Below are 23,347 nucleotides of genomic sequence, written 5' to 3'. Positions count from 1 at the left end.
GTACCTTTCACTGACATTTGAACTGACAGTGCGCAGTCTGTTTCAGCTACCAAAGAACATGTAAAGATCTCTGTGGTAAAAGGCTAAAATAAAGATGAAAATTGTGCCTGTTTCTCAGCCCTATACCCTGAGAGCAGTTGCTGAAGCTGATGAAAGCTCTCCATGCATGGATCCAGCAGACTCTGTAAGTACCAGTACTCCTCTGCCTTCCAAGTCCGTGGGGGGCCAAGGTATGAGAGATGTGCCTTCTTGTTAAGGACTGGGATGGTTCTGGCTCACTGCTTTTCATTTTTGCTAAAATCCTTCTTCTGCCTGAAAGCAACATACTATAGGGCTGGATCCTAAGGAAACTTTTAGAAGGACAGTGAGGTAAATATCAGATAATCATAGATAAATATTTAAAATTCCACATCCCTCTTCTTATTATCATTAGTTTCTACATAGAGTTCATAGAGTTTCTGTCAAAAGTCAAGGTCTAAAATTCTTTTCTGTTTTCTTACTAATTCAACACACTGTCAGTGCATTACTGATAGACTTTCCCTTCTGAATGCAAATATAAAGCAGTAAGAAAAACAGGAACAGACACAAAGCACAGCCAACACAATACTACAGTAAGACTCTTGTTTTTCATCACTCTGCACACAAATATCTTCCATACTTCTGACTTGAAAATTTGTGTTGTCTTTGAAGTTGTCAAAGGAAGCTGTATGTAACTTTAAACCTGTTTTACTAGGTATTGCAATCAAACAAACAGTTAGTGAGGCCATACCAGTGGGCTACAGAAAAAGTGTTTTAGTACGTCCTGAAATAACCATATGGCTTTATGAAGAACTCCCTCAAAGAACATCTCTGTAAGGGGAATTTCAAAGAATGTGTTTTTTTCACTCCAGCAAAGTCTTTTTCTAAGCTAAAAAGACCATTATATAATTATTAAATAGTGACAGACAAAAAATGCTCCCTTTCAGTGGACCCGGAAGATTTAGGTGCAATCCCACCTGTCAGATGGCATTTAATTGCCAAATCTCAACATTATATTGAACTCCAAATAGTATTTGTTCTGGGTAAAGCCTAACTGCCTCTTTTCTTATATTTTCAGTCAACAGCCTTGTTCTTCACTTACCAGCTATCAACACTCATTCTTTTTCTTGTTTTAAAGGCTACTTTCACGCTTCCTGGAACCTACCTTTCAGTGGTCACATTTCCTTTTTCCTACCACATTTTCAAAAAGGAATAGGATTTAGAGAAACTTCTCAGTTATGCTGCAGCCATTTCTCCTGGACATGCAATACAGAAACACTAAGCTATATACTAGGAAAACAGGAACTCCTTTACATCTTACTACTCTTTAAATTGGTAAAAAGCATTGAAGCTACCTGAGGAAAAGAAAATTTTAATTTACTAATCTCTCTGCTGAAAGTTATCTTTTATATCCTCTAGAATACTGTAGAAAGACTGGGAAGCAAGTGAAGAAAATTACCTCAGTTCCTCAGTAGTAGTTTTGAAAGTCTGTGTGACTGTATTATACCCTTCACGTAAAATTAAAATCCCTTCCTTAACCTGAGGCTAGACCAAAAGGAAAATCTTTGGAGATAATAACACAGGTTTAACATTCCTTGTAGATGGGGCAGATATCCAGTTTTAAAGAGGATATTGCCAGGAAAGATTTACAAACGATTGTGAGTCAACGGATTAAAAATAATCTTTATTTATATCAATCTCAATGCATACACGTTTTTTGACCTAAGTTGCTGGACTCATAAAACTCCAATCAGCTTAGGCCTTTTCCTGCCAAAGGCAGAGGTAGCTTTATATGCAACGAGCTACTCTCATCTAATTGAGACTCCAGATTTGGATTTTAAGACAGTTGGAAACTTTTATTAAGTACTGGCACTTCTTAAAAGTTTATTTGGATTGAATTAAACTACATCAACTTAAAAAAAAAAAGATTTAAAAAAAATTTTCAAGGTTTTTTTTTTTTAATGCTTACCATGCTGGGAAAACTACTCTTTCTAAAAATTTATTTTATCAGAATGCAGGAATACTTTCAGCAAAGCTTGCAGAGTAACACCTACTGTGTACATAAATTTTCAGAAATTTATGAATTTCTGAACCCCAGTGTAGTCTGTTATAATAAAATTCTCTGGTTTATGCTTTAAAGGTAAGAAGAAATATTTTTAAGTGGGCTTAAATGTATACGCTCATAAAAGTACGTCAAATACTAAGATTAAGGGCTCTATACATCAGGATATTCAAACATGCAAAAAAAAAAAAACCTTTTAAAATTCAGTTGTAATCACTTAAATGGTTACAGCAGTCCATCATTTGTGATCTTTTGATGCCCTCAACTAGCAGCCTAATTCAGTTTTTTTTTTTGTTTTGTTTTGTTTTTGTCTTTTTGTATTCTTGGCTGATTAGGTGCACATAGCTCCTGGTGTCGTCTAGAGATTCTGTGCACTGTTTTAGTAACACATAGAACACATAGAGATGCTGTTTTTGGACGCATTATCTGGGTTTGTTCTCATTCTATAAACTAGCACAAAGCAAAATGTATCCATTATCAAGGACAGAAGCTGTTATTTACAGTAGAACTCCCTAATAATAATAATAAAAAGGTTAGCAACACTTCATATACGACATTCAGTGAAAGATTGTTTTAAAAATTGGTGCTTTGGGAGATATATTTTGCCACTTACATCTGTGATCATTTTTCCTCTGGTCTTGTTTCTTTCCCTGTGGTTAGCTCGTTTCTGTTTTTGCTGCAGGACTCGTTCCCTGGTGGTGCGGTATTCCAGAGCAAATTCACTAATAATTTTGCAGAACTTATTGATGTTGACTTCACGTATCGCATAGGGAGGATGGCCCATAAATAACAAAAATGAGTGAAACCTGAAAAAGAATGAGTTTATGAATGCAAAGGAGAAAAATCTTTACTTATAGTTTCTAGGAAAACCAGCAGCATTTCAGTGAATTCATTTACTAATTTATTAGCTCCCATAATTTCATTTGTGCTACAAAAGTTTTAGGAATTCTTTGCATAACATTGCTATGCTTTATAATTAAAAACATAAAAGTGTAGTCCATGATAACTTCACCCCAGTCCAATTTCCCAGGCTGATGCAGGAGATAAGATTTTTATGGAACTCTATCTACTTTATGTGACTAATTTGGCATGTGAACAACCAACTTCATTTCAGTTATAGAAAAAAGTATTTATTAAGTTTCAATTCTACTTATTTGTATTAGGCAACTTCAAAGAGGCTGTTATGATGTTGGAGAAAGTCTAGACAAGAAGAATGCAGATTTACAGGCTAGCAAACACAAGAAGAAAAGAATTTCTGTTTCATAAAAATGTCTATAGTTACATTATCTCCCAAATACTTTACTTTGGGATATTATCAATTCACAGTTTTACCAGTTACATGGCATTCAGAACTTTCACACTATTTGCAACTTTTACTACTGCTTCTATTGTGCATGATTTACAATAGCACATTGAGTGTTTAAAAATGCATGTGAATCTCTCTAACTGCAACTGTATCCCCACTGATAAAAGTTTTCCTAACCCTAGAAAGATACAGTTTTGCAAATTCATTTTTGGGGAAGTCTATAGCATTCGTTGTAAAACATAGTGTGAAGAACTTAGCATTTTTTTATTCGTACAATGAGTATAGAGCAGGAGATGGGTGAATCTACTTCCCTTCTTCTGCAAGTGGGATTTCTGCTTACGTATGGCATGAAAAAACGTCATTATGAAAACAAAAGAAGAGCTGAATTAAATTCTCAATTTGTATATCCACAAATATCGGATCATTTGGAACCCAGATCCTAATTTTGACCTAAGCAATGTGGAAATTCTCCAGAAAATGGAAACTCTCAAAATTTCATTAATAAACTGTAGGAAAGTATTTAAATTAATCAGATGATTCAGACTCATATAGCTAACTTCAAAAATCTGAGGAAAAAAAACTTCAGGTTTATCATGGAACTATCATGTATATGTACATGGCACAGCGCTAAAGTTAGCACCAACTCCACTGGATGAAATGAAATCCAACAAGTTCTAATGAAAGGAATTTTAAATTTCATCTTCAGCTATGTAGGCATAAAACACATAGTCAGAAGATCTTGTAGATAGCAGTGGTGCTGATTAAAGAATAACTCATTGTGTAGGGCTCCTTTCAGCCTACACGTACGACATATTTGTCATTAAAACTTCAGTACTGTGCTATGATATATTCTTGTTAACCAGACAGTAAGCTGATTCCCCACTGAAGTATTCAAGGAACAAAGGACTGCATGGATCATTGCGTCCTTTGATCAGAAATAAAGAAACTTTCTTGAGTGAGGATATTTCTTAAACAGGTGTCAGTGAGAATTTATGAACCATATACACAGTTTAAACATTTATTAAAATCGTATTTGTCATAATTTATAATTTTAGCAAGTTACATATTGCCAAGATAGTGCTGCCTCCAGCCTAATTCTGTACCTGTTAATTATTCTTCTATGAACAATCTTCAGGATTATGATTCTTTCTGCACAGTCCTTGAGGAACTCAGACATTTTTTGTTTTAGAGTTGGCTTCATTTCATGCTTTGCTATAGCTTTAAGGTGATCCCAAGATGCTTTGCACCGTCTTTCCATCTGACACAAGTTTTCCTGGAGTTGTTCAAAGTCAACCTAAAAAAGAAAAAAATAAAGAATATTTAACACTTCAACAGAAATCATTTTAGTAACGCATTTGGACATTTGAACAGTACAATTCATGTAAAAGAATAATATTTATTCACATTATTAATTACTGCTAAATAATTATGAAATCATAGAATCACAGAATTGTTTGAGTTGGAAGGAACCCTTAAAAGTCATCTAGCTCAACTTCCCTGCAATGAACAGTGACATCTACAGCAGATCAGGGTGCTCAGAGCCCTGTCCAGCCTGAAATCTCTTTCTCTGTTGTACTTTTTCTACATATGGAATGTTGACATGGAAAACTGAAATAAAATAAATATTCTCAGATGCAAATATTTTTAATTTTGGTCTTGGAGGCCTAGCACCTGCAGAAAATACAATAAAACACTGCAATGTACTTTTTTCCCTGCTAAAATCGTGACAACTACATGACCCAGTAAGTTCTGTTGAGGCAACACAAAACTTTATCTCTGCTTTTCTTAATCTTTTTCTCTACTACCCATAGCTTTTCATACCATGTTTGTTGCTCACTGTATTCTCCAGCCAACACTTCACCAGTTTAGAAAGCACTTGGATATATTCCCTTAATTGTGTGCTGACTTCTAATCACAAAATTCAGAGGCTAGAATTTTCTTAAAGTCTTATTCAAAGCAAGTGTTATTTAGTGATCTCAGCGTTACCTTTCATCCCTTGATATACAGTGTGATTTCTTTTAGCTTCTAACATAATTATATAACGTCTTTGAAAGCCCATCAACACAGTTAAAATAAACTATTACATCCTACAGTAACGGTCAGGACAGAAGCCAACACATTCCATGGAAGGTAAAAGAGAGGTCCTCCTTTACTCATCATCCAAAAAAGGGGTTCAGATCACACTGGTCTACAGAAGTCACTCAGGACGTGTTGCTAAGAACTGGACAAAGTGCTTTAATTACCCAGACACAGCAGATAAGTATATGAACTCAACAAATTTGAAAAGTAAAACTACCTAGCACGTCCTTAAATTCTAAGAAAGGAAAAATGTATTTTATAATGCCACTTCACAGTTCAGATGAACTCAAGCTATAAAATGCAGATTTAGCTGTCAGATTCCAAACACGTCAGTTTGAAATGTTACAATCCGGAACTCCAGTTAACTTCTTACTGCTAAATGAAAATCAGTGACAGAGATAGCTTTCAGTTCACTGCGGAGTGAACTACAAGTGACTGTGTTCAAATGGGAGTGTATTTTCCTATCTGTGTTAAAAGCTATTCAAGACTGCAAAAGAAATTAGCCTTGGAAACCAGTTATTCCAATTCTGGAAAAGTCTGGATTAAAATCTTTTCAGCTGAGATAAATACCTAGTGGAGATAAGTCTCAATGTAAGTTTTTTTTCTTTTTATTTTAAGTCCCAATTCCTAATATTGGTTCCAACATCACATCACACAGGATGAAGTTTTTATCTGTATGCAGCACTCACTGTTGAGATCTATGCTAAGTACAGCCATAAGAAATCCATTATGATTAAAAATGTCCTGGTATTGATTGTATTTTTTCTTGCCATGATTTACAAAGTGATGATTTTATCCTCATCACAAGGAAATAAAAGCATCCTTTGATCCATTCTGCTATTCAGAAAAGCCCTGCAGGCGAAGCAGCTGTGGGGTTTTTGTTTTCTTTAGCATATCAATGCATATATATATATGTATTTTTTTAAAGTCACTTCCAGGTCAGTATTTTCACTGTTGATGATAAACACATTGCTGCTCTCCGCAGATGATGTATCTAAAACACACATGGGAAGAAATGCTAGCATTCCTCGGAGGAAAAAAATAAAGTCAGGAGGAGGTATTTCTAGATTTTACTACCAAGAATTATCTAGTTTGGTAGTGGAAGCTTCTCAGTCCCTGCTGCACAGAATTTTAATCTTATGAAATGATAGCTTTCAGTAAAAACAGACTGAGTTTTAATCTATCAAAAATCTTTGACGATCAAGCTTGTAGATCTTCAAGAGAGATCTTTGGAGAACAGCACATCTGTATGGAAGAGTTCCGGCAAATTTCCTGATGCTTGACATTTGCCAACTGTCAGTTTATTCACAAGCGTGGGCAATTTCACCAGGGATCAGGGATGTCAGGTCTTGCTAAAGGATGCACCAGAATGTTTAAGCACAAATGAAAATTTCTGTGGTAATCCTAAGGAGGTCACAGCAAAGAGAGTACCACTTGAGCTCCTTGGAATAAATTCCCATGGAACACAGGTGGCTCTGCTCAAGCAGAAGCTTTAAAATCCTAGAAGGAGGATACCAGGAAATTCAATATGGAATAATTTGCCTGCAAATTCCCAATGTGACTGAAGCATGTGCAAACTGTCCTGCGCACAGAAGAAAGTGACAAATCTTCATCAAATCTAAAATCTAGCTGCAAGCTCTCCAGAGTTCAGTCACTTGCTTGTGGATAAAAAGGAATATGCTTCTGGAAAATTATCCATTTCTGAAATACTGAAATCTAAATTTTTCAGAGACAACCACATACTCAATTGATATTTCACGACATGCTATTTCACTAGTGCAAATTACACAGATATTTCTGTGATTTTCCAGAGTCATGAGATAAGCAGAGTTGAGACACAGAATCAAATGCATTTCAATCTCTTCTAGGCCTTATATGCAAAGAGGTGCGTAAAGCTTTTTCACGCATGCAATATGCCATATAATATCCCTTCTAACCAAGCTCTAGAAGCTGCCTTCCATCACAGCACTGAGAAATACAGCTAAGCCTTCAGATCTTTCTAGAAACAGAACCAACAGAACAACAACACTAGTACTTAAAAGCCTGATGACAAGATTTAGATGTTCAGACTGGATAGTCTCAAAGCAAAAAATCTTAAGTAGATAATATGTGCACTTGTCTACCAAATGTATCAAAACATTTCATAGCTTGAAGCTTTAGAGTACTATCTGCATGATGTTTCAAAAGTCAGTTTTCTCTCTGCTGTGAAGCCAAATGCAGTACAGACAATAAAGAAGTTTTTCTTGTGTTCTGAGCAGCATCAGTTCAATGACTACGTGACCAATACTCAAACATATATAAAGAAACAGGAATGGCGTATTTACCACTACACTAACTTCCTGATATCCCATATAGACAGCAAGGACTGCACCTTTTTGTAAGTTTATTTCCAACATGTTACTAAAATAATTCACACTGAGTAATGGTAAAAATATTGATTTGCTGGGATTTTTTGTTCATTTTTTTTCTTGAAGGGAAAGAAGCACTAATTCTTCTTTGCAGCTGGAAGATCATGCCGTGACTAAGAAAGAATTCAGGTGAGTTTTGCATCATGTTGTGAACTTCAGGAGACTTTTAAACAGCAGGTGCTCAGATAACAACCAGGTATTATTTTATAAATATGATCTACTGAATAAAAGGAAACAATAATCTGAAATGGCCACTACAGCTTTCTCCTTGGACAGCAGCATACAGATGTTGTGCCCAGACCCAGGACTTTCAGTAAGGTGGGAACACCTTCTTCCTCCCCAACCCAGTACACATATATGCAAAAAGAGATTAAGCTTGCTGCTCCTACTCCTTCTTGCTAAAAGTTTCCCCTTGTCCTGTCACCTGTCACCAGTGAGAAGAGACCAGCCCCGCTCTCGCTGCAATCACTGTGCAGGTACTGGAAGATAGCAATAAGGTCTCCCCTCAGTCTTCTTTTTCCCAGACTAAACAGTCCCAGTTCCTTCAGTCGCTCCTCATAGGGCATATTCTCCAAGCTCTTCACAAGCCTTGTTGCCCTTCTTTGGACCTGCTCCAGCACCTCAATGTCCTTTCTGTATTGAGGTGCCCAAAACTGAACACAGTACTCGAGGTGGGGCCTCACAAGTGCATAGTACAGGGGCAGGATTACTTCCCTTGTCCTGGTCACCACACCATTCCTGATACAAGCCAGGATGCCATCTTTTTTTATTTTCCTCAGGCAAAAGAAACTGTGGTCTTAGGCAGTTATGCAAAGTAAAAATGACTCCTCTTTCAGACACTGAGTAATGTTTATTTTCATTTATAAATCAATTTAAAAAAAGGCAACTTTCTAAATTCTTGTGGGATATATTTGATATGCTCCTCCTTCCTGCTGATGGGTTCCTCTCCATTCTCAACCACGCTAGCTGAAAAATATTCAGAACTAGTTGTTATTTATATGTGAAATCTCTTGCTAAGCCAACTGTTCAGTTTTCTGAGAAATGCCTTTGTAGACACTGTTGCATCAGAGCAGAGTAGCCAGAGATATTCCATCCAAACAGGCTAGTTAATGGGATATAAGCCCTGCAGGGTCAGTCTCATACAGGAAACTACTGCCATAAGCCATTAATGGGCAACTTTTTTTTTTTTTTAATAGCTATTTTTCAGTTTTAGGCATCGCTGTATTTTTGCACAGTGGACACTCGGACCAAGAATAAAACCTTCCAACCCCATGCCAGCAACTCCAACACTAATTTTAATTCCTTTCTATCATTATTTATTGCTTGCTACCGTAGTAATGGCTGAGTTGGAATGAATCATAACAACTAAAAGAAATTCTATCAGGTTTCTCCTTTCACTGGGTTGAGACAACAATATCACAAGATATACCGATAACCAAAATGACTTCAGTTCTCCATCTTTTCACCTGACTCTTTTTTCCTCCAAAAACAACCACCACCAACAACTGGCTCAGCATTTTGCTCCCTGCACATTCAGATGCCACAAATCTTGATCCTTTAAAAGGCCTGTGTTCTGTTCAACTGTACGCAGTAAATCGAACCTCATGTGGCATGTATATAAATTACATATTTTCTGTTTCATGAAATGCTAGACCACGCTGGTCACTCAGGCAAGGACATGTTTCAGAGAACCTTCTTGGTCTTCAGGTTGGGATGTTATTTGTCTACACATTCAGCTGTTGGCCACAAATATCTTGTAACATAGGAAATGGACTCATTTTTCTGGGAGAGGAAGCGCTGTTTAAAGTGATGTTGGGAATTAAATGGGATGGTTCAAACTCTAAGTGGCTTCTTGTATACTCCTAAGGGCAGCATATAGGATTCTAGGTACGGTTTTCCATACACAACCAACATCTGTAGTGAGATACCAGGTTATTTTTCTTCAGCATTTCCTCATCTGGAATGTGTTCTGCACATAAGTTTCGTCTTCTAGCTAGATCTCCTCAATTATCTGGGCTAATCTTGCTGTTACTGAGTACAAAGCTGTACTAAAATCAAAGATGCTGCACCTGATTATACTGTTTCCTGCCTCCTTTATTTATGTACTTTCAGCCTTTGAAAAAGTCAGAAACTTTACAATTGGATTGAAGTAAAAAAATCACAAAACTGTGATCTTCTCACAGAACTGGTGAACCTGAAATTTCTCCTCGAAAAGCATTTATTTTCAAAATCACTCTAAACTATTCTACACTGTATTTTGAATACCAGTACATAACTTGTTATTTAGCCTTGGTAACCTTGTTTAAGTTTTCTGTTGTTTGCTAGTACATTTATAGTTTATTGCTACAGCTTGTTTCTCTTAGTGGTAAACAAATCCAGACATTTTCTAAGCAAAACTTGAATACCTGCATTTTTGTTATACTCACAAAGTGCATTAAATAGTCTGATACCTTCCCAGTGACAAATATTGCCTTAAATTCACAATGAAATGGCAACTATTTTATCACAGGTATTAGAAAGATGTACAGCATCATAGATAAAAACTTTCTCTCTTCAAAGTTATAAATTGTTTCTACAGTGGTAAACAGAAAAATTTGAGGTGTTTATAATTCAGGGTCACACTGTTCATTCTCACATTATAACAGGGATAAATTCTGGCACGGAACATGAAATCTTTGCTTTTCCTGAGATGGCTCAGTGCCAGAGGAGCTGAGCATTTCTCCTTGCAAATATGTTGTCATCTGAGTGCAGTGACCTTTGGTGGCTTACATTCTGAACTCTGTCTTCTCCACTATTCCCACTATTTGCCTTACTGAACATCACAAGAATTAGCCCAAGACCAACATCAGTGCAACTTGCACACTGTTGGTCACATACTGTAAGTGAAGTAGATGCCAGATCACAGAGCAAGCAAAGCATAAAGGAGTTTCTGTTCGTGCATTTCTGATACCAGGGTAAGAGACAGCATCCCACTAAAATAATTCTGGACATGAAAACACTGGAATCAATCCACTGATTAACAATTAAAGGAAATAAGTGCTTACTGACCAGGTGAATCTATACAATACTTGCCTTTGCAATGTGTCTTTGTTCCTCAAACAATCTACAGTAAACACACTAATATGTGTGAGATCTATTGGCAAATGGTTTATGAAAGTTCACACTGGGAGGTAGAGGAACAATAGCAGTAAGCAATGATACAGGTCACTTCTTGGTATCGTGGATTTACAATACCACTCGCTGTCACTTCATCTAAAACACTACTGAAATAGCACAATGCTGTCAGGTATATGTGCTAAACTAAATGTCTTCTCTTTCAGACCAAATCCTGAAGTCTCATCTGCCACTGCAGCTCCATCTACCTTACTCCAGTCTGCCTACAAGCAGCCAGCTGCCTCATCTTGCTCTGCTCCCACCTTTGCACCTGCTAACCCATGCACAGAGCTGGAGTAGCTGCAGCTGGCACCATAAGGAATGACACAGCCGTAAGAAACCTTGTGCCCTCATTTCCAAGCAAGCTTCCTTCCAGGGAAAATAATATCACTTTTGGCATTTGTTTTTGTTTTAAGTAATGCAGGGAAAGCACCCCTGAGTGATAATTACAGACAAATACTTCCTGTTGAGCAAGGAAAGAGAAGTCCAACTGAAGTAGAGCAGGAAGCAGCATGAGTTTCCTGCTGCAGGGGTTAAAAACAGCCAGAAATTTGGTATTTTGTAAGAAAATCCTTAAGGCAATTTGTGATTTACCCTATGGAAGTGGTCAGTGGCCAGCTTTTGGTTGCATGGGGAAAATTATTCAAGAGGACCAAAGAAAAGATGAACAATTCGGATATTCACTAGCAGAAGATATTAGTGTTAATGTAATTCCCTCCTTGCTATGCTGATAAAAATGATAGAAACAACCCTGAGTTTAACTGCAGAAACCTGGGGGTTCTGCTTCTGTGTTAGGTACAACACTTCTAGTACAATGCCACTGAAAAACAGCAATAAAACAAATTAAATTATGTAAAAAAGAACAAAGAAGCAAGTGCTCGTAATCATGGGATCCTAAGCAAAATGTGGTCCCAAATATTCCAAATGATCTTAGGTATTTTTATGCAACTATGAATAATTATACTTACCTAGAGTTCTATTTTGTGGTTATTTTTTTCATATGTTTCTGCTTTTTTTTTCTTTGCCACTTCATAACTTCAGTTCTTCATCAGAAGGCAAAGAGTCTTGCAATAACTGCACCATTTTGTTACAAGTCTTTCTGGTGAGCCATACAGCTTTTTAAAAATTATTATTATTATTATTATTATTATTATTATTATTATTATTATTATTTTGTGAACTAAGACTCAGGAAATTCTCATGTGATGTGCATGGGATGTCTCAAGGGAAGGAGCATCTCCATTTATCTACGGCATGGAAACTGTTTAGCCTTTGTGGTTTCTGAAAGATGTTTGTAGACAAAATGGAGCTCAAAATATAGCCTAATCCACAGTGAAATATTAGTTCTCCTTTCCTGTCAGCTTTCCTAAACCAAGACTTTGCCTAGTCTGTGAACATTCTCTTGAAGAGGGCAGCTTGGATGGCTTCCACGTCCTAACTCTTTGATTTGTGGCAGCTAAGATCAAGTGGGAATAGAGCTTGTTAGAGTAATCCATCAGTGGTATAACACATGTAGGAACATCCCAAGGAGGGAGACCTTGGGCGTCACGCAGAAGGTTAAGGCTATAATTTCTCTTAATGTGATTTTGTCTGGCCTTTTCAGAATTTCATCCGCTTTGGGCAGGGCCACTAGATCAGCAAACCACAGACTGAAAGACTTTGCTCAATTTTGCATGCTCTTAGACCTAAAAATTTTTTACAAGTGACTGCATCGAGTTAAGCTTTCTTCCACTTTCTAAGGCTGAAAAACAGAAATAGAAGATTCACTTGAGAGTACCCAGTATGCGGTGGTGTGGATTTTAGAAAATGACAGCTGTTCTCCCTTGTGGCAATTTTCATTTTAGCAACTAACTTATGTAAAAAAAGTGAAATAATTTCTTAACAAAGAGAAAGGAGAAACAAATACACCTAAGTTTTAATACATGAAGAATCACTCAACAAAACCAACAAAAATAAAAAAATCGTCAGCATGAGAAACCAGCCCTAGTGAAGGCAATAAGATTGCCTAAACATAGGCCGTGCAAGAGGAAAACCAGTAGAGTGGGGATGGATTCCAAAGAACAAATATCTAAGGATATAAAACAAAAAGCCACAAATTCCTTTATGGTATCTAAACAAAGAAAAATATGTAGGAGGTCCTGGATGACTGGGGAGAAGAGAATCTGAGGAAGACAAAAGTTAGGGGAGGGAAGGAAGATTAACTCTTTTCATCCAACTTCATTATGTAGGGGGCTTATAGGGGGAGAACCAATTCTGGTACAGCAAGTATGCAATTGCAGAATCAAATGTGCTGGAGTAAGATAGCTTACAATGCAGCAAACAACCAGAAGAGAAGAATTGCTAAAGGCATTTAGAATAAAGCAGTTCAGTAACTGACTAAAATGGGTATGCTTTCATTACACTTAGTAACTAGGAGAATTAGAGGACAGCAAAAGTTTCACCTATCTTTTTCAAAAACAGTAAGGGAGATTCAGAAGACTGCACAGCTTCAAGCTTTATTACTATACCAGGTAAGCTGTCTGAAAGAATAAACAAAAACAGGAGAACAAAACAACATAAAAATTCACTAGATATCTAATATGTTTATATAACAGTGAGCAGGTAAGAGCACATAAATAAAACTGGACTTTAAAAATCTTTACAAGCCTCAGGGGAGGTAATTTATGAAGCACAAGGCTAAGAGAGCAAAACAAAAGAAGTAATTTGTACATATTAATTGTCAACTGATGACAAAGATAACAGTAGGTGTCTTGTGGTTTGTGCTACATATTTAAAAATTATCTGGAAACAAGGAAGCATGCTGAGAGGGTAAAATCTACAGATGGCAAGAAATTACTCAGATTAGCCCTGACTTCAAAGGGCTATAAGGGATTTAAGAGATGAGCAATCAGACTGCCTCAGCTGATCATGGTCATTACTTTGAATTGCAATGAAGTGTACTTAGAAGGCACTAACTTGGAATAACTCAGTATCTGGCTGAGTTCTAAATGGCCAGATGAGCTGTCTGGATGCCCCTGAGAGCAGTGCAAAGATGACTCGTATCAGAAGGACAGCAACAGTCAAAAAAACACAAATAAAATCTCAGGTTACCTATGAAAGACAGCATAGACAGGATGGGCAAATGTAGTAAGCATGTAACATCACTAAGTAGGGGCTGGAATACTGTGTTTTAACCCATCCCAAAAGGGAAGATGGAGAAAAAGTGTGAAAACAGTGTAAAAACAAAACTGTAGGTTTATTTGAAACACAGGCCAGGATCTGAGCAGACTGCTTTTATTTGGCATCACAATTAATAGAGTGATGATCAACCTAAATAACTGTATGATTCCATGAAATACAGAGATAAAAGAAGTTTCTGCTGTTCAATATATTAAAGAAAGTAAATCCTGAAGCTGGCAAATACAACAGCAGACAAAATTAGATTATGGAATTCAATGTCACAAGAACTTTCTAGGAGTCCAAATATGACTTGACTTTTGAAGTTTAAAAAACAATTGGATAACAGACTTTTTTTCCCCTCAAAATATTAAAACAAAATGGTTTTTGAAAAATAAATAATTCCCCCATTTGATGCATATAGTGAGTATTATGGTTCATAAAATAAAGACTTTCTAGAAGAGATCTACTCAATCAAGGCTGCATATACTCTCCTCCCAAATAGCTGGTATTGGCAACTGTCTAGATGAAAATTATAAACCAGCATTTTCATGTTAGTTATCTCAAGTTTACTCCATTAATGTGTTATGTATATACATCTACCAGACATACCTTGGCTGACCTAGTGATGGCCCCAATCTCTGAATAAAGATCAGTGCTGTCTGGGAACTTCTCCACCACCATAGTGCAGACGTGGTGCAGAAGGGACTGCTTATGCACTGTGTCCTTTACTTCTGGAACCTTCTCGAGGTAGCTCAACTCAAAAGCTTTGGCCTGTATGAGGGAAAATAAGAAGAAAATAAAAATAAAAATGGTACTCCTTGTCATGCAGGTTAGTAGATGAAAATGCCCAAGTAGAAGCATAGGGGAAAGAAGAAGAATTCTGCATCAGAAGAAACTTACTGCTTTTTTTTTTTTTCTTTTAACTGCTGAAGAATAGGCCTAAAATCACTCCATCTGCAGTTAAATGATTCATGACATAGTTATCACTGTTTGAATAGTGAGCATCAACATTGAACTCAAAGAACTTAAATGAGGGAGTGCCTAGCTTCAAATTTCTTTCAGGTTATGCGGAAAGAGGCAAAGAGCACTCATGGAACACTAGTTCCACGAACTAGTAAATTAGTTTTCTAATTTACTTTCCTCGTAAGAAATAAACACTGGCTTGTAGCTGTCACAATGGCTTTGACTTCTGTTTTTTGAAGGAAAAAGCTCCAGGGAAAGTGTCGGGAAACAGAACTTACATTGGTTCCATTGAGAAAGTTCCCAATGGCTAGTAGAGTAGAAAGGATAAATCCCAAAGTTTTATTGTGCTCCAGTTGGTCCATTCCTTCCTTCAGGTCTAGAAGTGGTTCTGCAACTTCCTGCCATGGGAAAAGAAACAAGAAAGTAAAGGCTGCAGTTGTCTGCAGTATGGTTTCTTCTAGTTTTTTAATACTGTTACTTTTTAATAGTTTAGATTATTAACTGCAGCAAATTCCTGAACTGCAATCTTGCAGAGTGTAAACTGGCCATGTGTGATGGCTTTCTTCCACGTTCCAGTTAATCAATCACAGCAAAGAAATACATAAAATACTTTCCCAATGTTGCTTGCTTATGTATGCAATTAACTTATTTGTACTCAGGATTGCACTATGACTGTTCTCCAAATAGGAGAGGCAGTATCAGTAAAGGGGTGGTGCACTTAAATTAGAGGCATGAATACTGTCCTATCACAAATGATAAAAGATCCTTTTATAACTCTTCTCTGTAATCTTCAAGCAGACAAATAAACAACAGAAGAAGTGTTAAAACCCTGGCTGAATTGACGTTCATAGCCTGATCCTAAAGCTTTCTTCAGACAGTGGCCACCTCTGAGTTTTAGACAGCACTTTATGCTCATGCAACTTTAAAACTGGTTAAAAGAAAAAACCAAAACACCACACCAAAGTAACTAAAAAACTACTGCAAACATGAAACTTTAGAAGTGGGTTTCATTTTGATCTTTTAACTTAGTGCAGGTACCATACACACACATTATCTGAGAATAGGTATGTAAACTGATAAGACTTGAAAATATAAATTCTCTTCCATTACCTCGGGAAGTGCACTACAACAGAGAGTTCAAAGGAAGACAGTGAAGGCAATTCAGTTGAGTGAGTTTATTTCTATCTTTGTGTGAGGCCCAGGGCTATTTATTTTATGTGCACAGTAACAGTTCACATTGTTCCTATCTCCAAATGCAATCCTAAGCATCTCTGGGAAGCATTCTTTTCCCAAATTACTACACTTTTTATGAGCTAAGAAGCCAAAAATTAAGCTGTTATTTTAGACCAAGAGGGAAAATAACGGCACAGTTTACTGTGTCAGGGAAGCGCAATGGGTCATTCAAAACCTGTAGTGATATTTTACCATAAAAAAGAGCAGAGAGATTTAAAAAACCAGGCATTTCTTGTCACTACTGTGACTAGAAATTCAACTATTGGAAAGAGTATGTCAAATCCTACATAATTTAAGAGATGGCATAGTAAACAAAGTTATGCATGCTTCATAGGGGAACTGCTAAATAATCCAAAACATTATCAAATTAAACTAAAAGCAATAAACTGATGCACAGAATTCTTTGAATTGATTTACTACTCAGGTTTTTTTGTTGTTGTTGTTGAATTATAGAGATGAAATTGCATTGCTATAAAACTGCTGTAAACACAGACTTTTATGTGCATTTTTCCTGCATCAATTTGCAAACTGTTTAAAAATAATTTCTAAAAGGTTCATTTAAAATAGTCTGAGGACATATAAAAAAGTAGCACGAAAAGCTTCCAAGCAGGCCATTTGGTATGCTTTCACGTGTACAGAAATGTACAAGTGCTCAGGATTTCTTTTATATAGCTTGTATTTATAATTACTCCAAATTTTTCAGTTTATTGTAGCAAAAATCACAAAGCAAACCAAGAAAAAAAAAAATGAAATTTAAGGACTAGTCCTGAATTTCTGGCAGAGAGACATCTGCCAGAATAATGTAATGTAAAGGATAAATGTAATGTAATATAAAGAATAATGTAAGGTAAATGCTCAGTGTGCATGCATAAGTGAACTCAATTACATGTGTGTCGTGAATTCAGAAGTCCGGGTACAGGGAGGACCTGACAGAATGTAAAAGAACACCCTTGAAGGATGCTACTTTTGTTTATAATGTTGACAGTTACATACAGAAATAACTTTAATGAATAGTGTTTTCCTTAGTTCAAATGGATGTAAGATCAGTATTCTCACGATACATGAGTGAATCCTGTAGTCCATTCAATCTTCATCTAAGGAAAAAGTACTGCCTGAAACTATACATTTCCTGAATAGCAACATCTGGAACAAATGTGGTCAGGATTCAGCCCTCTTCTTTGTTCCAATGTCATTACTGCCTAATTAAAGGAAGGAAGACATAATCCCTAATTTTCTTTCATTGGAGGAACAGACTAGAAAGGATCATTTCAGCTGTTTCCTGGTCAGCCACTGAAACAAAAGTGACTCATTAACTATTTCCACAAAATACAGAGTCAAAATACATAGTAAGGAAGACAGAGAAAGATTAAGCAAAGACTTGGAACAGCGTCTCCCTCTGACTCCCCATGCTCATCTCACCTTTTCCACTATCTCATAGTCCATCTTGAAAGCCCAGAGCTGGAGCCTGGCAGAGAGTTCACTGATGGAGGAGAGGGTGAGAAGGAACTGTTCAGCACTGCCCAGGGGGACATCAGGGTTCGCCAGCTGTGCCTCCTGGATCTTCTGCTTCTCCTCCTCAGTTGGGATCATGGTCAAAATTTTCTGCAAAGGGAGATAAAAGGTAATCATCAGTGGAGGGACTGAGATGTGCACAAGGGGTGGGCATAGTGGTATGGAGACACATCAGCAGCAAACACTGATAAGCTTCATTTTGACTTCATTCAAGCTTGTTTGACAGTGGGAGACTTTTCAGTGTCAATGGCAGAAATCCTTGATCAGCAAGCACTAAAGCATTGTAGAAGGAATCAAAATGAGGCCTACTATCTTGTTGAAAAATGCATCTATATTAAAATGCATTTTTACAATCTGCACTCAGCACATATGATTGATAATGGGATTAAACCATGAAGGAAGACAGGGAGACTAGCCAGGACTGATCTCAGTTTTAAGTCTTCAGAGCAAAACTGGCCACCTTTCTGCAAATTATGTATGAAACATTTTTAGCCTCAGCACCTATCCATCTCCCAGTGCACGTACAGGTATAAAAAAATATCAGAGGACACATTCCAGCTGGAGGAAGGTTTCATACAGTGCAACTCAACAATCTGCAGTATGGCACAGTTTTTTGGAGGAAAGCCTGGAGGATGAAAAAGGGCTGGTCCTCAAGAAGATAGCATAAACTATATACACCCACTGTGTGGCACAACAGGAATGCCTGTTCCTTGCACTTCTTATCATTTACTGTTTTTCATTTAGGTTATTTTGATTTTTAAGAAACCTAAAAATGATTACAACACATTAGGACATTCCTAAAAATGTCACTAGAACTGAGGACAACTTCCCAAGGGTCACTCACAGAACTCCACAGATTACAGCTATTTTCTTTTTTGATCTCAAAAGGCCAAAATATTTATGAAAAACAATGCCAATATTTTCAGTTTCTGCTGCCAGCATCGCACAAAACATTTATATTTTACCTTTAATTTTTGGATTTTACATGCTTGTTTACATGTGACAGCTTCCCTTTCCAAAGGCATTATATTTTATTTTATAAAATAATAAATGCATTTCAAAATGAAAAAGAGAAGCAAAAGCACATAAAGGCATCAGATAAGTCAAGCTCTTTGCCCTGCTGATCAGTGCCTTATTAAAACAGACCAGTAGGCTTTCAACACAACTTATGTTTATTCATCAGAGGAATTATGTTTTTGCTGTAGCTTTCTATAATGATAAAAGGCTGTTTTGCAGGTAAGGAAAGAATAATAAAACTACAGAGTTTTAATAAATAAGAATAATAAAACTAAAGAGCTACCAGACTTGCCAATTCAAAGTATAGTTTTGTTGGACAAAGTATAGTTTTCTGGACAAAGCCAGTCCAGTTCAGGTCCAGAGAAGGGCCACAAAGATTATCAGAGAGCTCGAGCACCTCTCTTACAAAGAGAAGTTGAGTGAATTTGGCTTGTTTAGCGTAGAGAAGAGAAAGAGAAAGAGGGAGACTTCACTGTGACCTTCCAGTACTTGAAGGGAGCTTATAAGCAGGAGAGGGACCAACTTTTTACACAGTCTAATAGTGATAGGACAAGGGGGAATGGCTTTAAACAAAAAGAAAGGAAATTTAGGTTAGATGTTAGGAAGAAATTCTTTACTCAGAACATGGTGAGGCACTGGAACAGTTTGTCCAGAGAAATTGTGGATCCTCATCCCTGGAAGTTTTCAAGGCCAGGCTGCATGGGGCCCTGGACAGCCTGACCTGGTAGGTGGTAACCCTGCATATGGCAAGGCACTGGGAATGGATGGACTTTAAGGTCCCTTCCAAACTAAGCCATTCTATGGTTCTATGAAAGTCAATGTATTAAATTAGCACAACAGTCCCTTTCTAGTACCAATAATTAATCTAGCTCCTTGTACAGGGCTGCACCTAAGTGTGGAGAACAAGGGATTTTCCTGCTCTGTTAGGCAGAGTAAAAGGCTTAAGCAAGCAAATAATGTTAGTAAGGGGGAAGCAAGCAAACAAGCTTCAATCTGTTGAACTGGGACTTATTTAATTTCAGCCAGAGCATTTGTATTGCTCATCATCTTCATATGCAGGCTTCCATAAACACAAATAAAGAAGCAGTTCTTCCTATTGACATTGTCTTTCAGTTTAAGAGAGAAAAAAATCCTCCTTGCTTGAATGCTGCAATAAGATGCCCTTGCTCTCATCTGTGACTAAAGGTATCATAAATATTAAAAGTCTATGAGCTTCTACTTAATGGCAAACAAAAACTTTCAATCCATTCCTATCCCAATGAAAAGAAGAAGAGGAGGAATATCTCTCAGTACTTTTCCTTTCCTTGTCAATAGTTATTTGGAAAATGTTCTGCTCAGAATTGACAGTATTTGTGTTGATTCTATCTGTCCACCCACAGATGCTGAACTCTGTAACTCAGGTGACAACATCAAACTAGAGGTTTTAACTAGCTCCTTCACGACACCTCTCAGCATTCAGCCAGTATCATTTTAAAAAGTTCACAGAAGAGAGACCAAGCTCATAAGAAGAGGGTTTTGTTTTTTGTTTTCAAAGAGAACCTTTGAAGAAGTATCTCTTAAACAATAACAAAAAGCTAATGCTGCTCCAAGTGAGCCAGGGAAAATTGCAAGTAGGATCACAGGAACATCCCTACATGGTGAGTTTAGCAGTAGCCATGTGATGGATGTAAAAATGCTTCTCATGCATTTTTGAAGGCTAACACTTCAGCAGTATTCTCAATTGCCTCCTACAAATAACTAGAGCTTTTGGCAGCTACCCAGTGATCCCACAAGTATTTTGTGGTGGTGCAGGGCCCATACTCCAGAGATTCTGTATTGCTTTTGGGCATTTCTAAGAGGCAATGAATCAGTAAGCTTTACTTCCAAAGAGACTCTCTTCCTCCTCATACTTCATGTAAGCACCATGAGCCAGATGGAGCTGACAAAAATCTGAATCCAAGTACTGCAGAGCTGTGAGACCACGTACTGCAAGTCTGCTGTGCTGTGCACTGTAGTATGTGAAAAAGGGAATGCCAAGCAAAAGAGCCTGTAGATGTAGTTCCAGATGACAAGAATCACTCCTGATGCTGCAAGCATTACCTTGATAGGATCAGAGCTGTTTCCATGTGCTGGCAGGACTCATACCATCTGCAGTGCAACCACCCCCATAGCAGCTATTTACTCCCCAGAGCTTTTAGTCTGTTCAGACAAACAATTCTTACCCTGCTGGCTGGCATCCTTGGTGTGCTCCTGAGCAAGTAGGAACATGCTCTTATTTTTGATTTCCACTCGATGACTAACTTGAACCATTTGTTTAGTTCCAAAAACACCTGCCAGTTTCTCATTATTTCTCTTACTATTTTTTTAAACATCACTGACAATAAAAAGAGAATAAAAACTCAATAGGGAAGAAGGTTACTGGCACCTAATATGACCATTAAATCATAAATAGATGTGAATCCAATGATCAGTTCGTAGTGCTCTCCCCAGCATGACAGTCTCCTGGCAGGTTAAAAGAAGACTGGTTATCGGCAAGCCCTATACTCATATCCTCCCCTAATGTGACACAACACTGTATCATGCACATATTTCATCTGCAGGCATTCTCATAAAAATTGCTTGTGTCAAGGACTAACATTCTGAGGAAAAACAGTACACAAGTCTTTATATGGAGAAAAAGAAAGAAAAAAAAAGGTGATCTCATTCACATTAGATCATCAATCCTAATTATTTTACTCTTTGAACTTTTAGTGAAGGGATCAAACTAGTTATTTCCTGGACTCTGCCTTCCTATTGTACGATTTCCAAAAACTTCTCAGAGGAAGGCCTTACAAGGCTCTGAGGGTGAAAGTCATAAGAGAGTCGGGCCATCCCCCAGGCATTCAGGAAGAAGTGGGCGCATCAGAGGGGGATCACAGCAGAAGCTGCCTCCAGTCGTTAGGAAGACAGACTCACAGTTTGCTGAAGGGCAAAAAAAAAGGGCTGCGATGAAGCACCTAACCAGAAACTGTTAACAGCCTCTCCAGAAATTAGGTGCTTAAGTTATCTCTTCCAAGAGATAATGGGGCTTCTCATTGTTGATGAGGTTGCAAGAGAAGCTCAGTGTTCACATGTAATTTCAGTCAAACAGTAACCTAAAAAAATTAGGAAATGAAATATATGGTTGTTATTGTGCCCAAAGCTTTCTGTGGCTAAAGGCCCATCTGTTCATAGGCTACATAACCAAATACATATTATCTGATATTTGACAAGTCTCAACAAAAGATTCAGATCCAAAAAAGCTCTCACGCTTCATTTTTTTAGGCATCTACTAATGAGACACATCAGTGGTTTATATTCAGTATTCATTATATTCAATATCCATTACTTGGAGAAAATAAATATATATACAAACAAAGGAAGAGAACACAAAGTCTAAAAGAATGTGAAGCTCATGACTCCACAGTAAATGAGGCTTCCTACACTAATTCTTATATGAACTTTTTTTTAAAAAAGATCCAATTCGGAAAAGGGACTATATATAAAATGCCTTGGAAAAGGGACTATATATAAAATGCCTTGGAAAAGGGACTATACATAAAATGTCAGAAACTGACAGCCATGGTTTCAGTCAGATCGCTCCACTTCTTCAGCTCTGTCCTGAAATACATCAACATGCAATTGCTGTTCACAGAAGCCATAGAAAGTATTTTTGTTTTGTCCAAGGAGTGAAAGGGTAGTTTTTTTCCATTAAATAAAGTCTGAAACTTGTTAGGGCAGCGATATGCTGACTGCTAAAGTACAGCCAACAAAGTATTGTTTTCAATTCTGTGTTCTGTCCAGACTTGTGAAAAAAGGTGCCTTTCCAGGTCAAGCAAGCTAGCATAGTTTGAAATACCCCATTGGTCTTTTACAAAGCATTAGCTAACCCAATTGGAAACTGCAAAAGCCAACATACTGTGGTGGCAACTATCAGAACAAATTTAAATACTTTGATCATTTCTGAAAACCAACTTTTGTGGATTTTGTTTGTTTATAAATGTCACCATCTGGCTTTGTAACACTAAGCTCTCATTTCTTATTCCTTTTTACATCTCAAGGCTATGTAATCACTCCAAACACATGGCCTTCAAGATACTTAACTCCTTGGTTATGGACCTAGCATCCATAGGCAGCTTTTTCATTTCAAGTAGTTGTACTAAAAGCTATGCCCATCCACGTATTACAAAATTGCACAGCATAACAAAGCTAAACTGTAAAACACAAGGCATACAACCTTAATTTCCTCACAGCATTGCCCCCATTTTACTTGGCTAAATTAATTATATTATTAGGTATAATTTGATTTTTATTCTTGTTCCATGAATAGCATTCTGCAGATGGACCTACTTGATTCCTTTACTGAAGACAACCAGCAAGGACTGGTCTGGTGGACTATTCTTGAAGTAAAATTACATGCCAGGATTTTTAACTTGCCTT

The 23,347-nt window shown here is 37.2% G+C and overlaps 1 protein-coding gene across 15 annotated transcripts in view; it reads right to left on the bottom strand.

Annotated features, from left to right (window-relative positions):
* Positions 1-23,347, bottom strand: part of FHOD3 (formin homology 2 domain containing 3) — a 370,010-nt gene that overhangs the window by 27,062 nt on the left and 319,601 nt on the right. For all 15 annotated transcript variants that reach the window (XM_040695607.2, XM_015282358.4, XM_040695604.2 and 12 more), the window contains 5 exons: positions 17,801-17,983; positions 15,427-15,546; positions 14,795-14,956; positions 4,490-4,680; positions 2,694-2,886 (listed from right to left, as the gene is read on the bottom strand). In XM_040695607.2, the coding sequence (XP_040551541.1) occupies positions 2,694-2,886; positions 4,490-4,680; positions 14,795-14,956; positions 15,427-15,546; positions 17,801-17,983 (849 nt within the window). The remainder of the gene's footprint in view (positions 1-2,693; positions 2,887-4,489; positions 4,681-14,794; positions 14,957-15,426; positions 15,547-17,800; positions 17,984-23,347) is intronic.

The sequence above is a fragment of the Gallus gallus genome, chromosome 2 (assembly GCF_016699485.2).
Source record: "Gallus gallus isolate bGalGal1 chromosome 2, bGalGal1.mat.broiler.GRCg7b, whole genome shotgun sequence".
Classification (NCBI taxonomy): Eukaryota; Metazoa; Chordata; class Aves; order Galliformes; family Phasianidae; genus Gallus; species Gallus gallus.
Note: the sequence above shows the minus strand (reverse complement) of the source record. Positions and strands in the feature narration are given on the sequence as shown.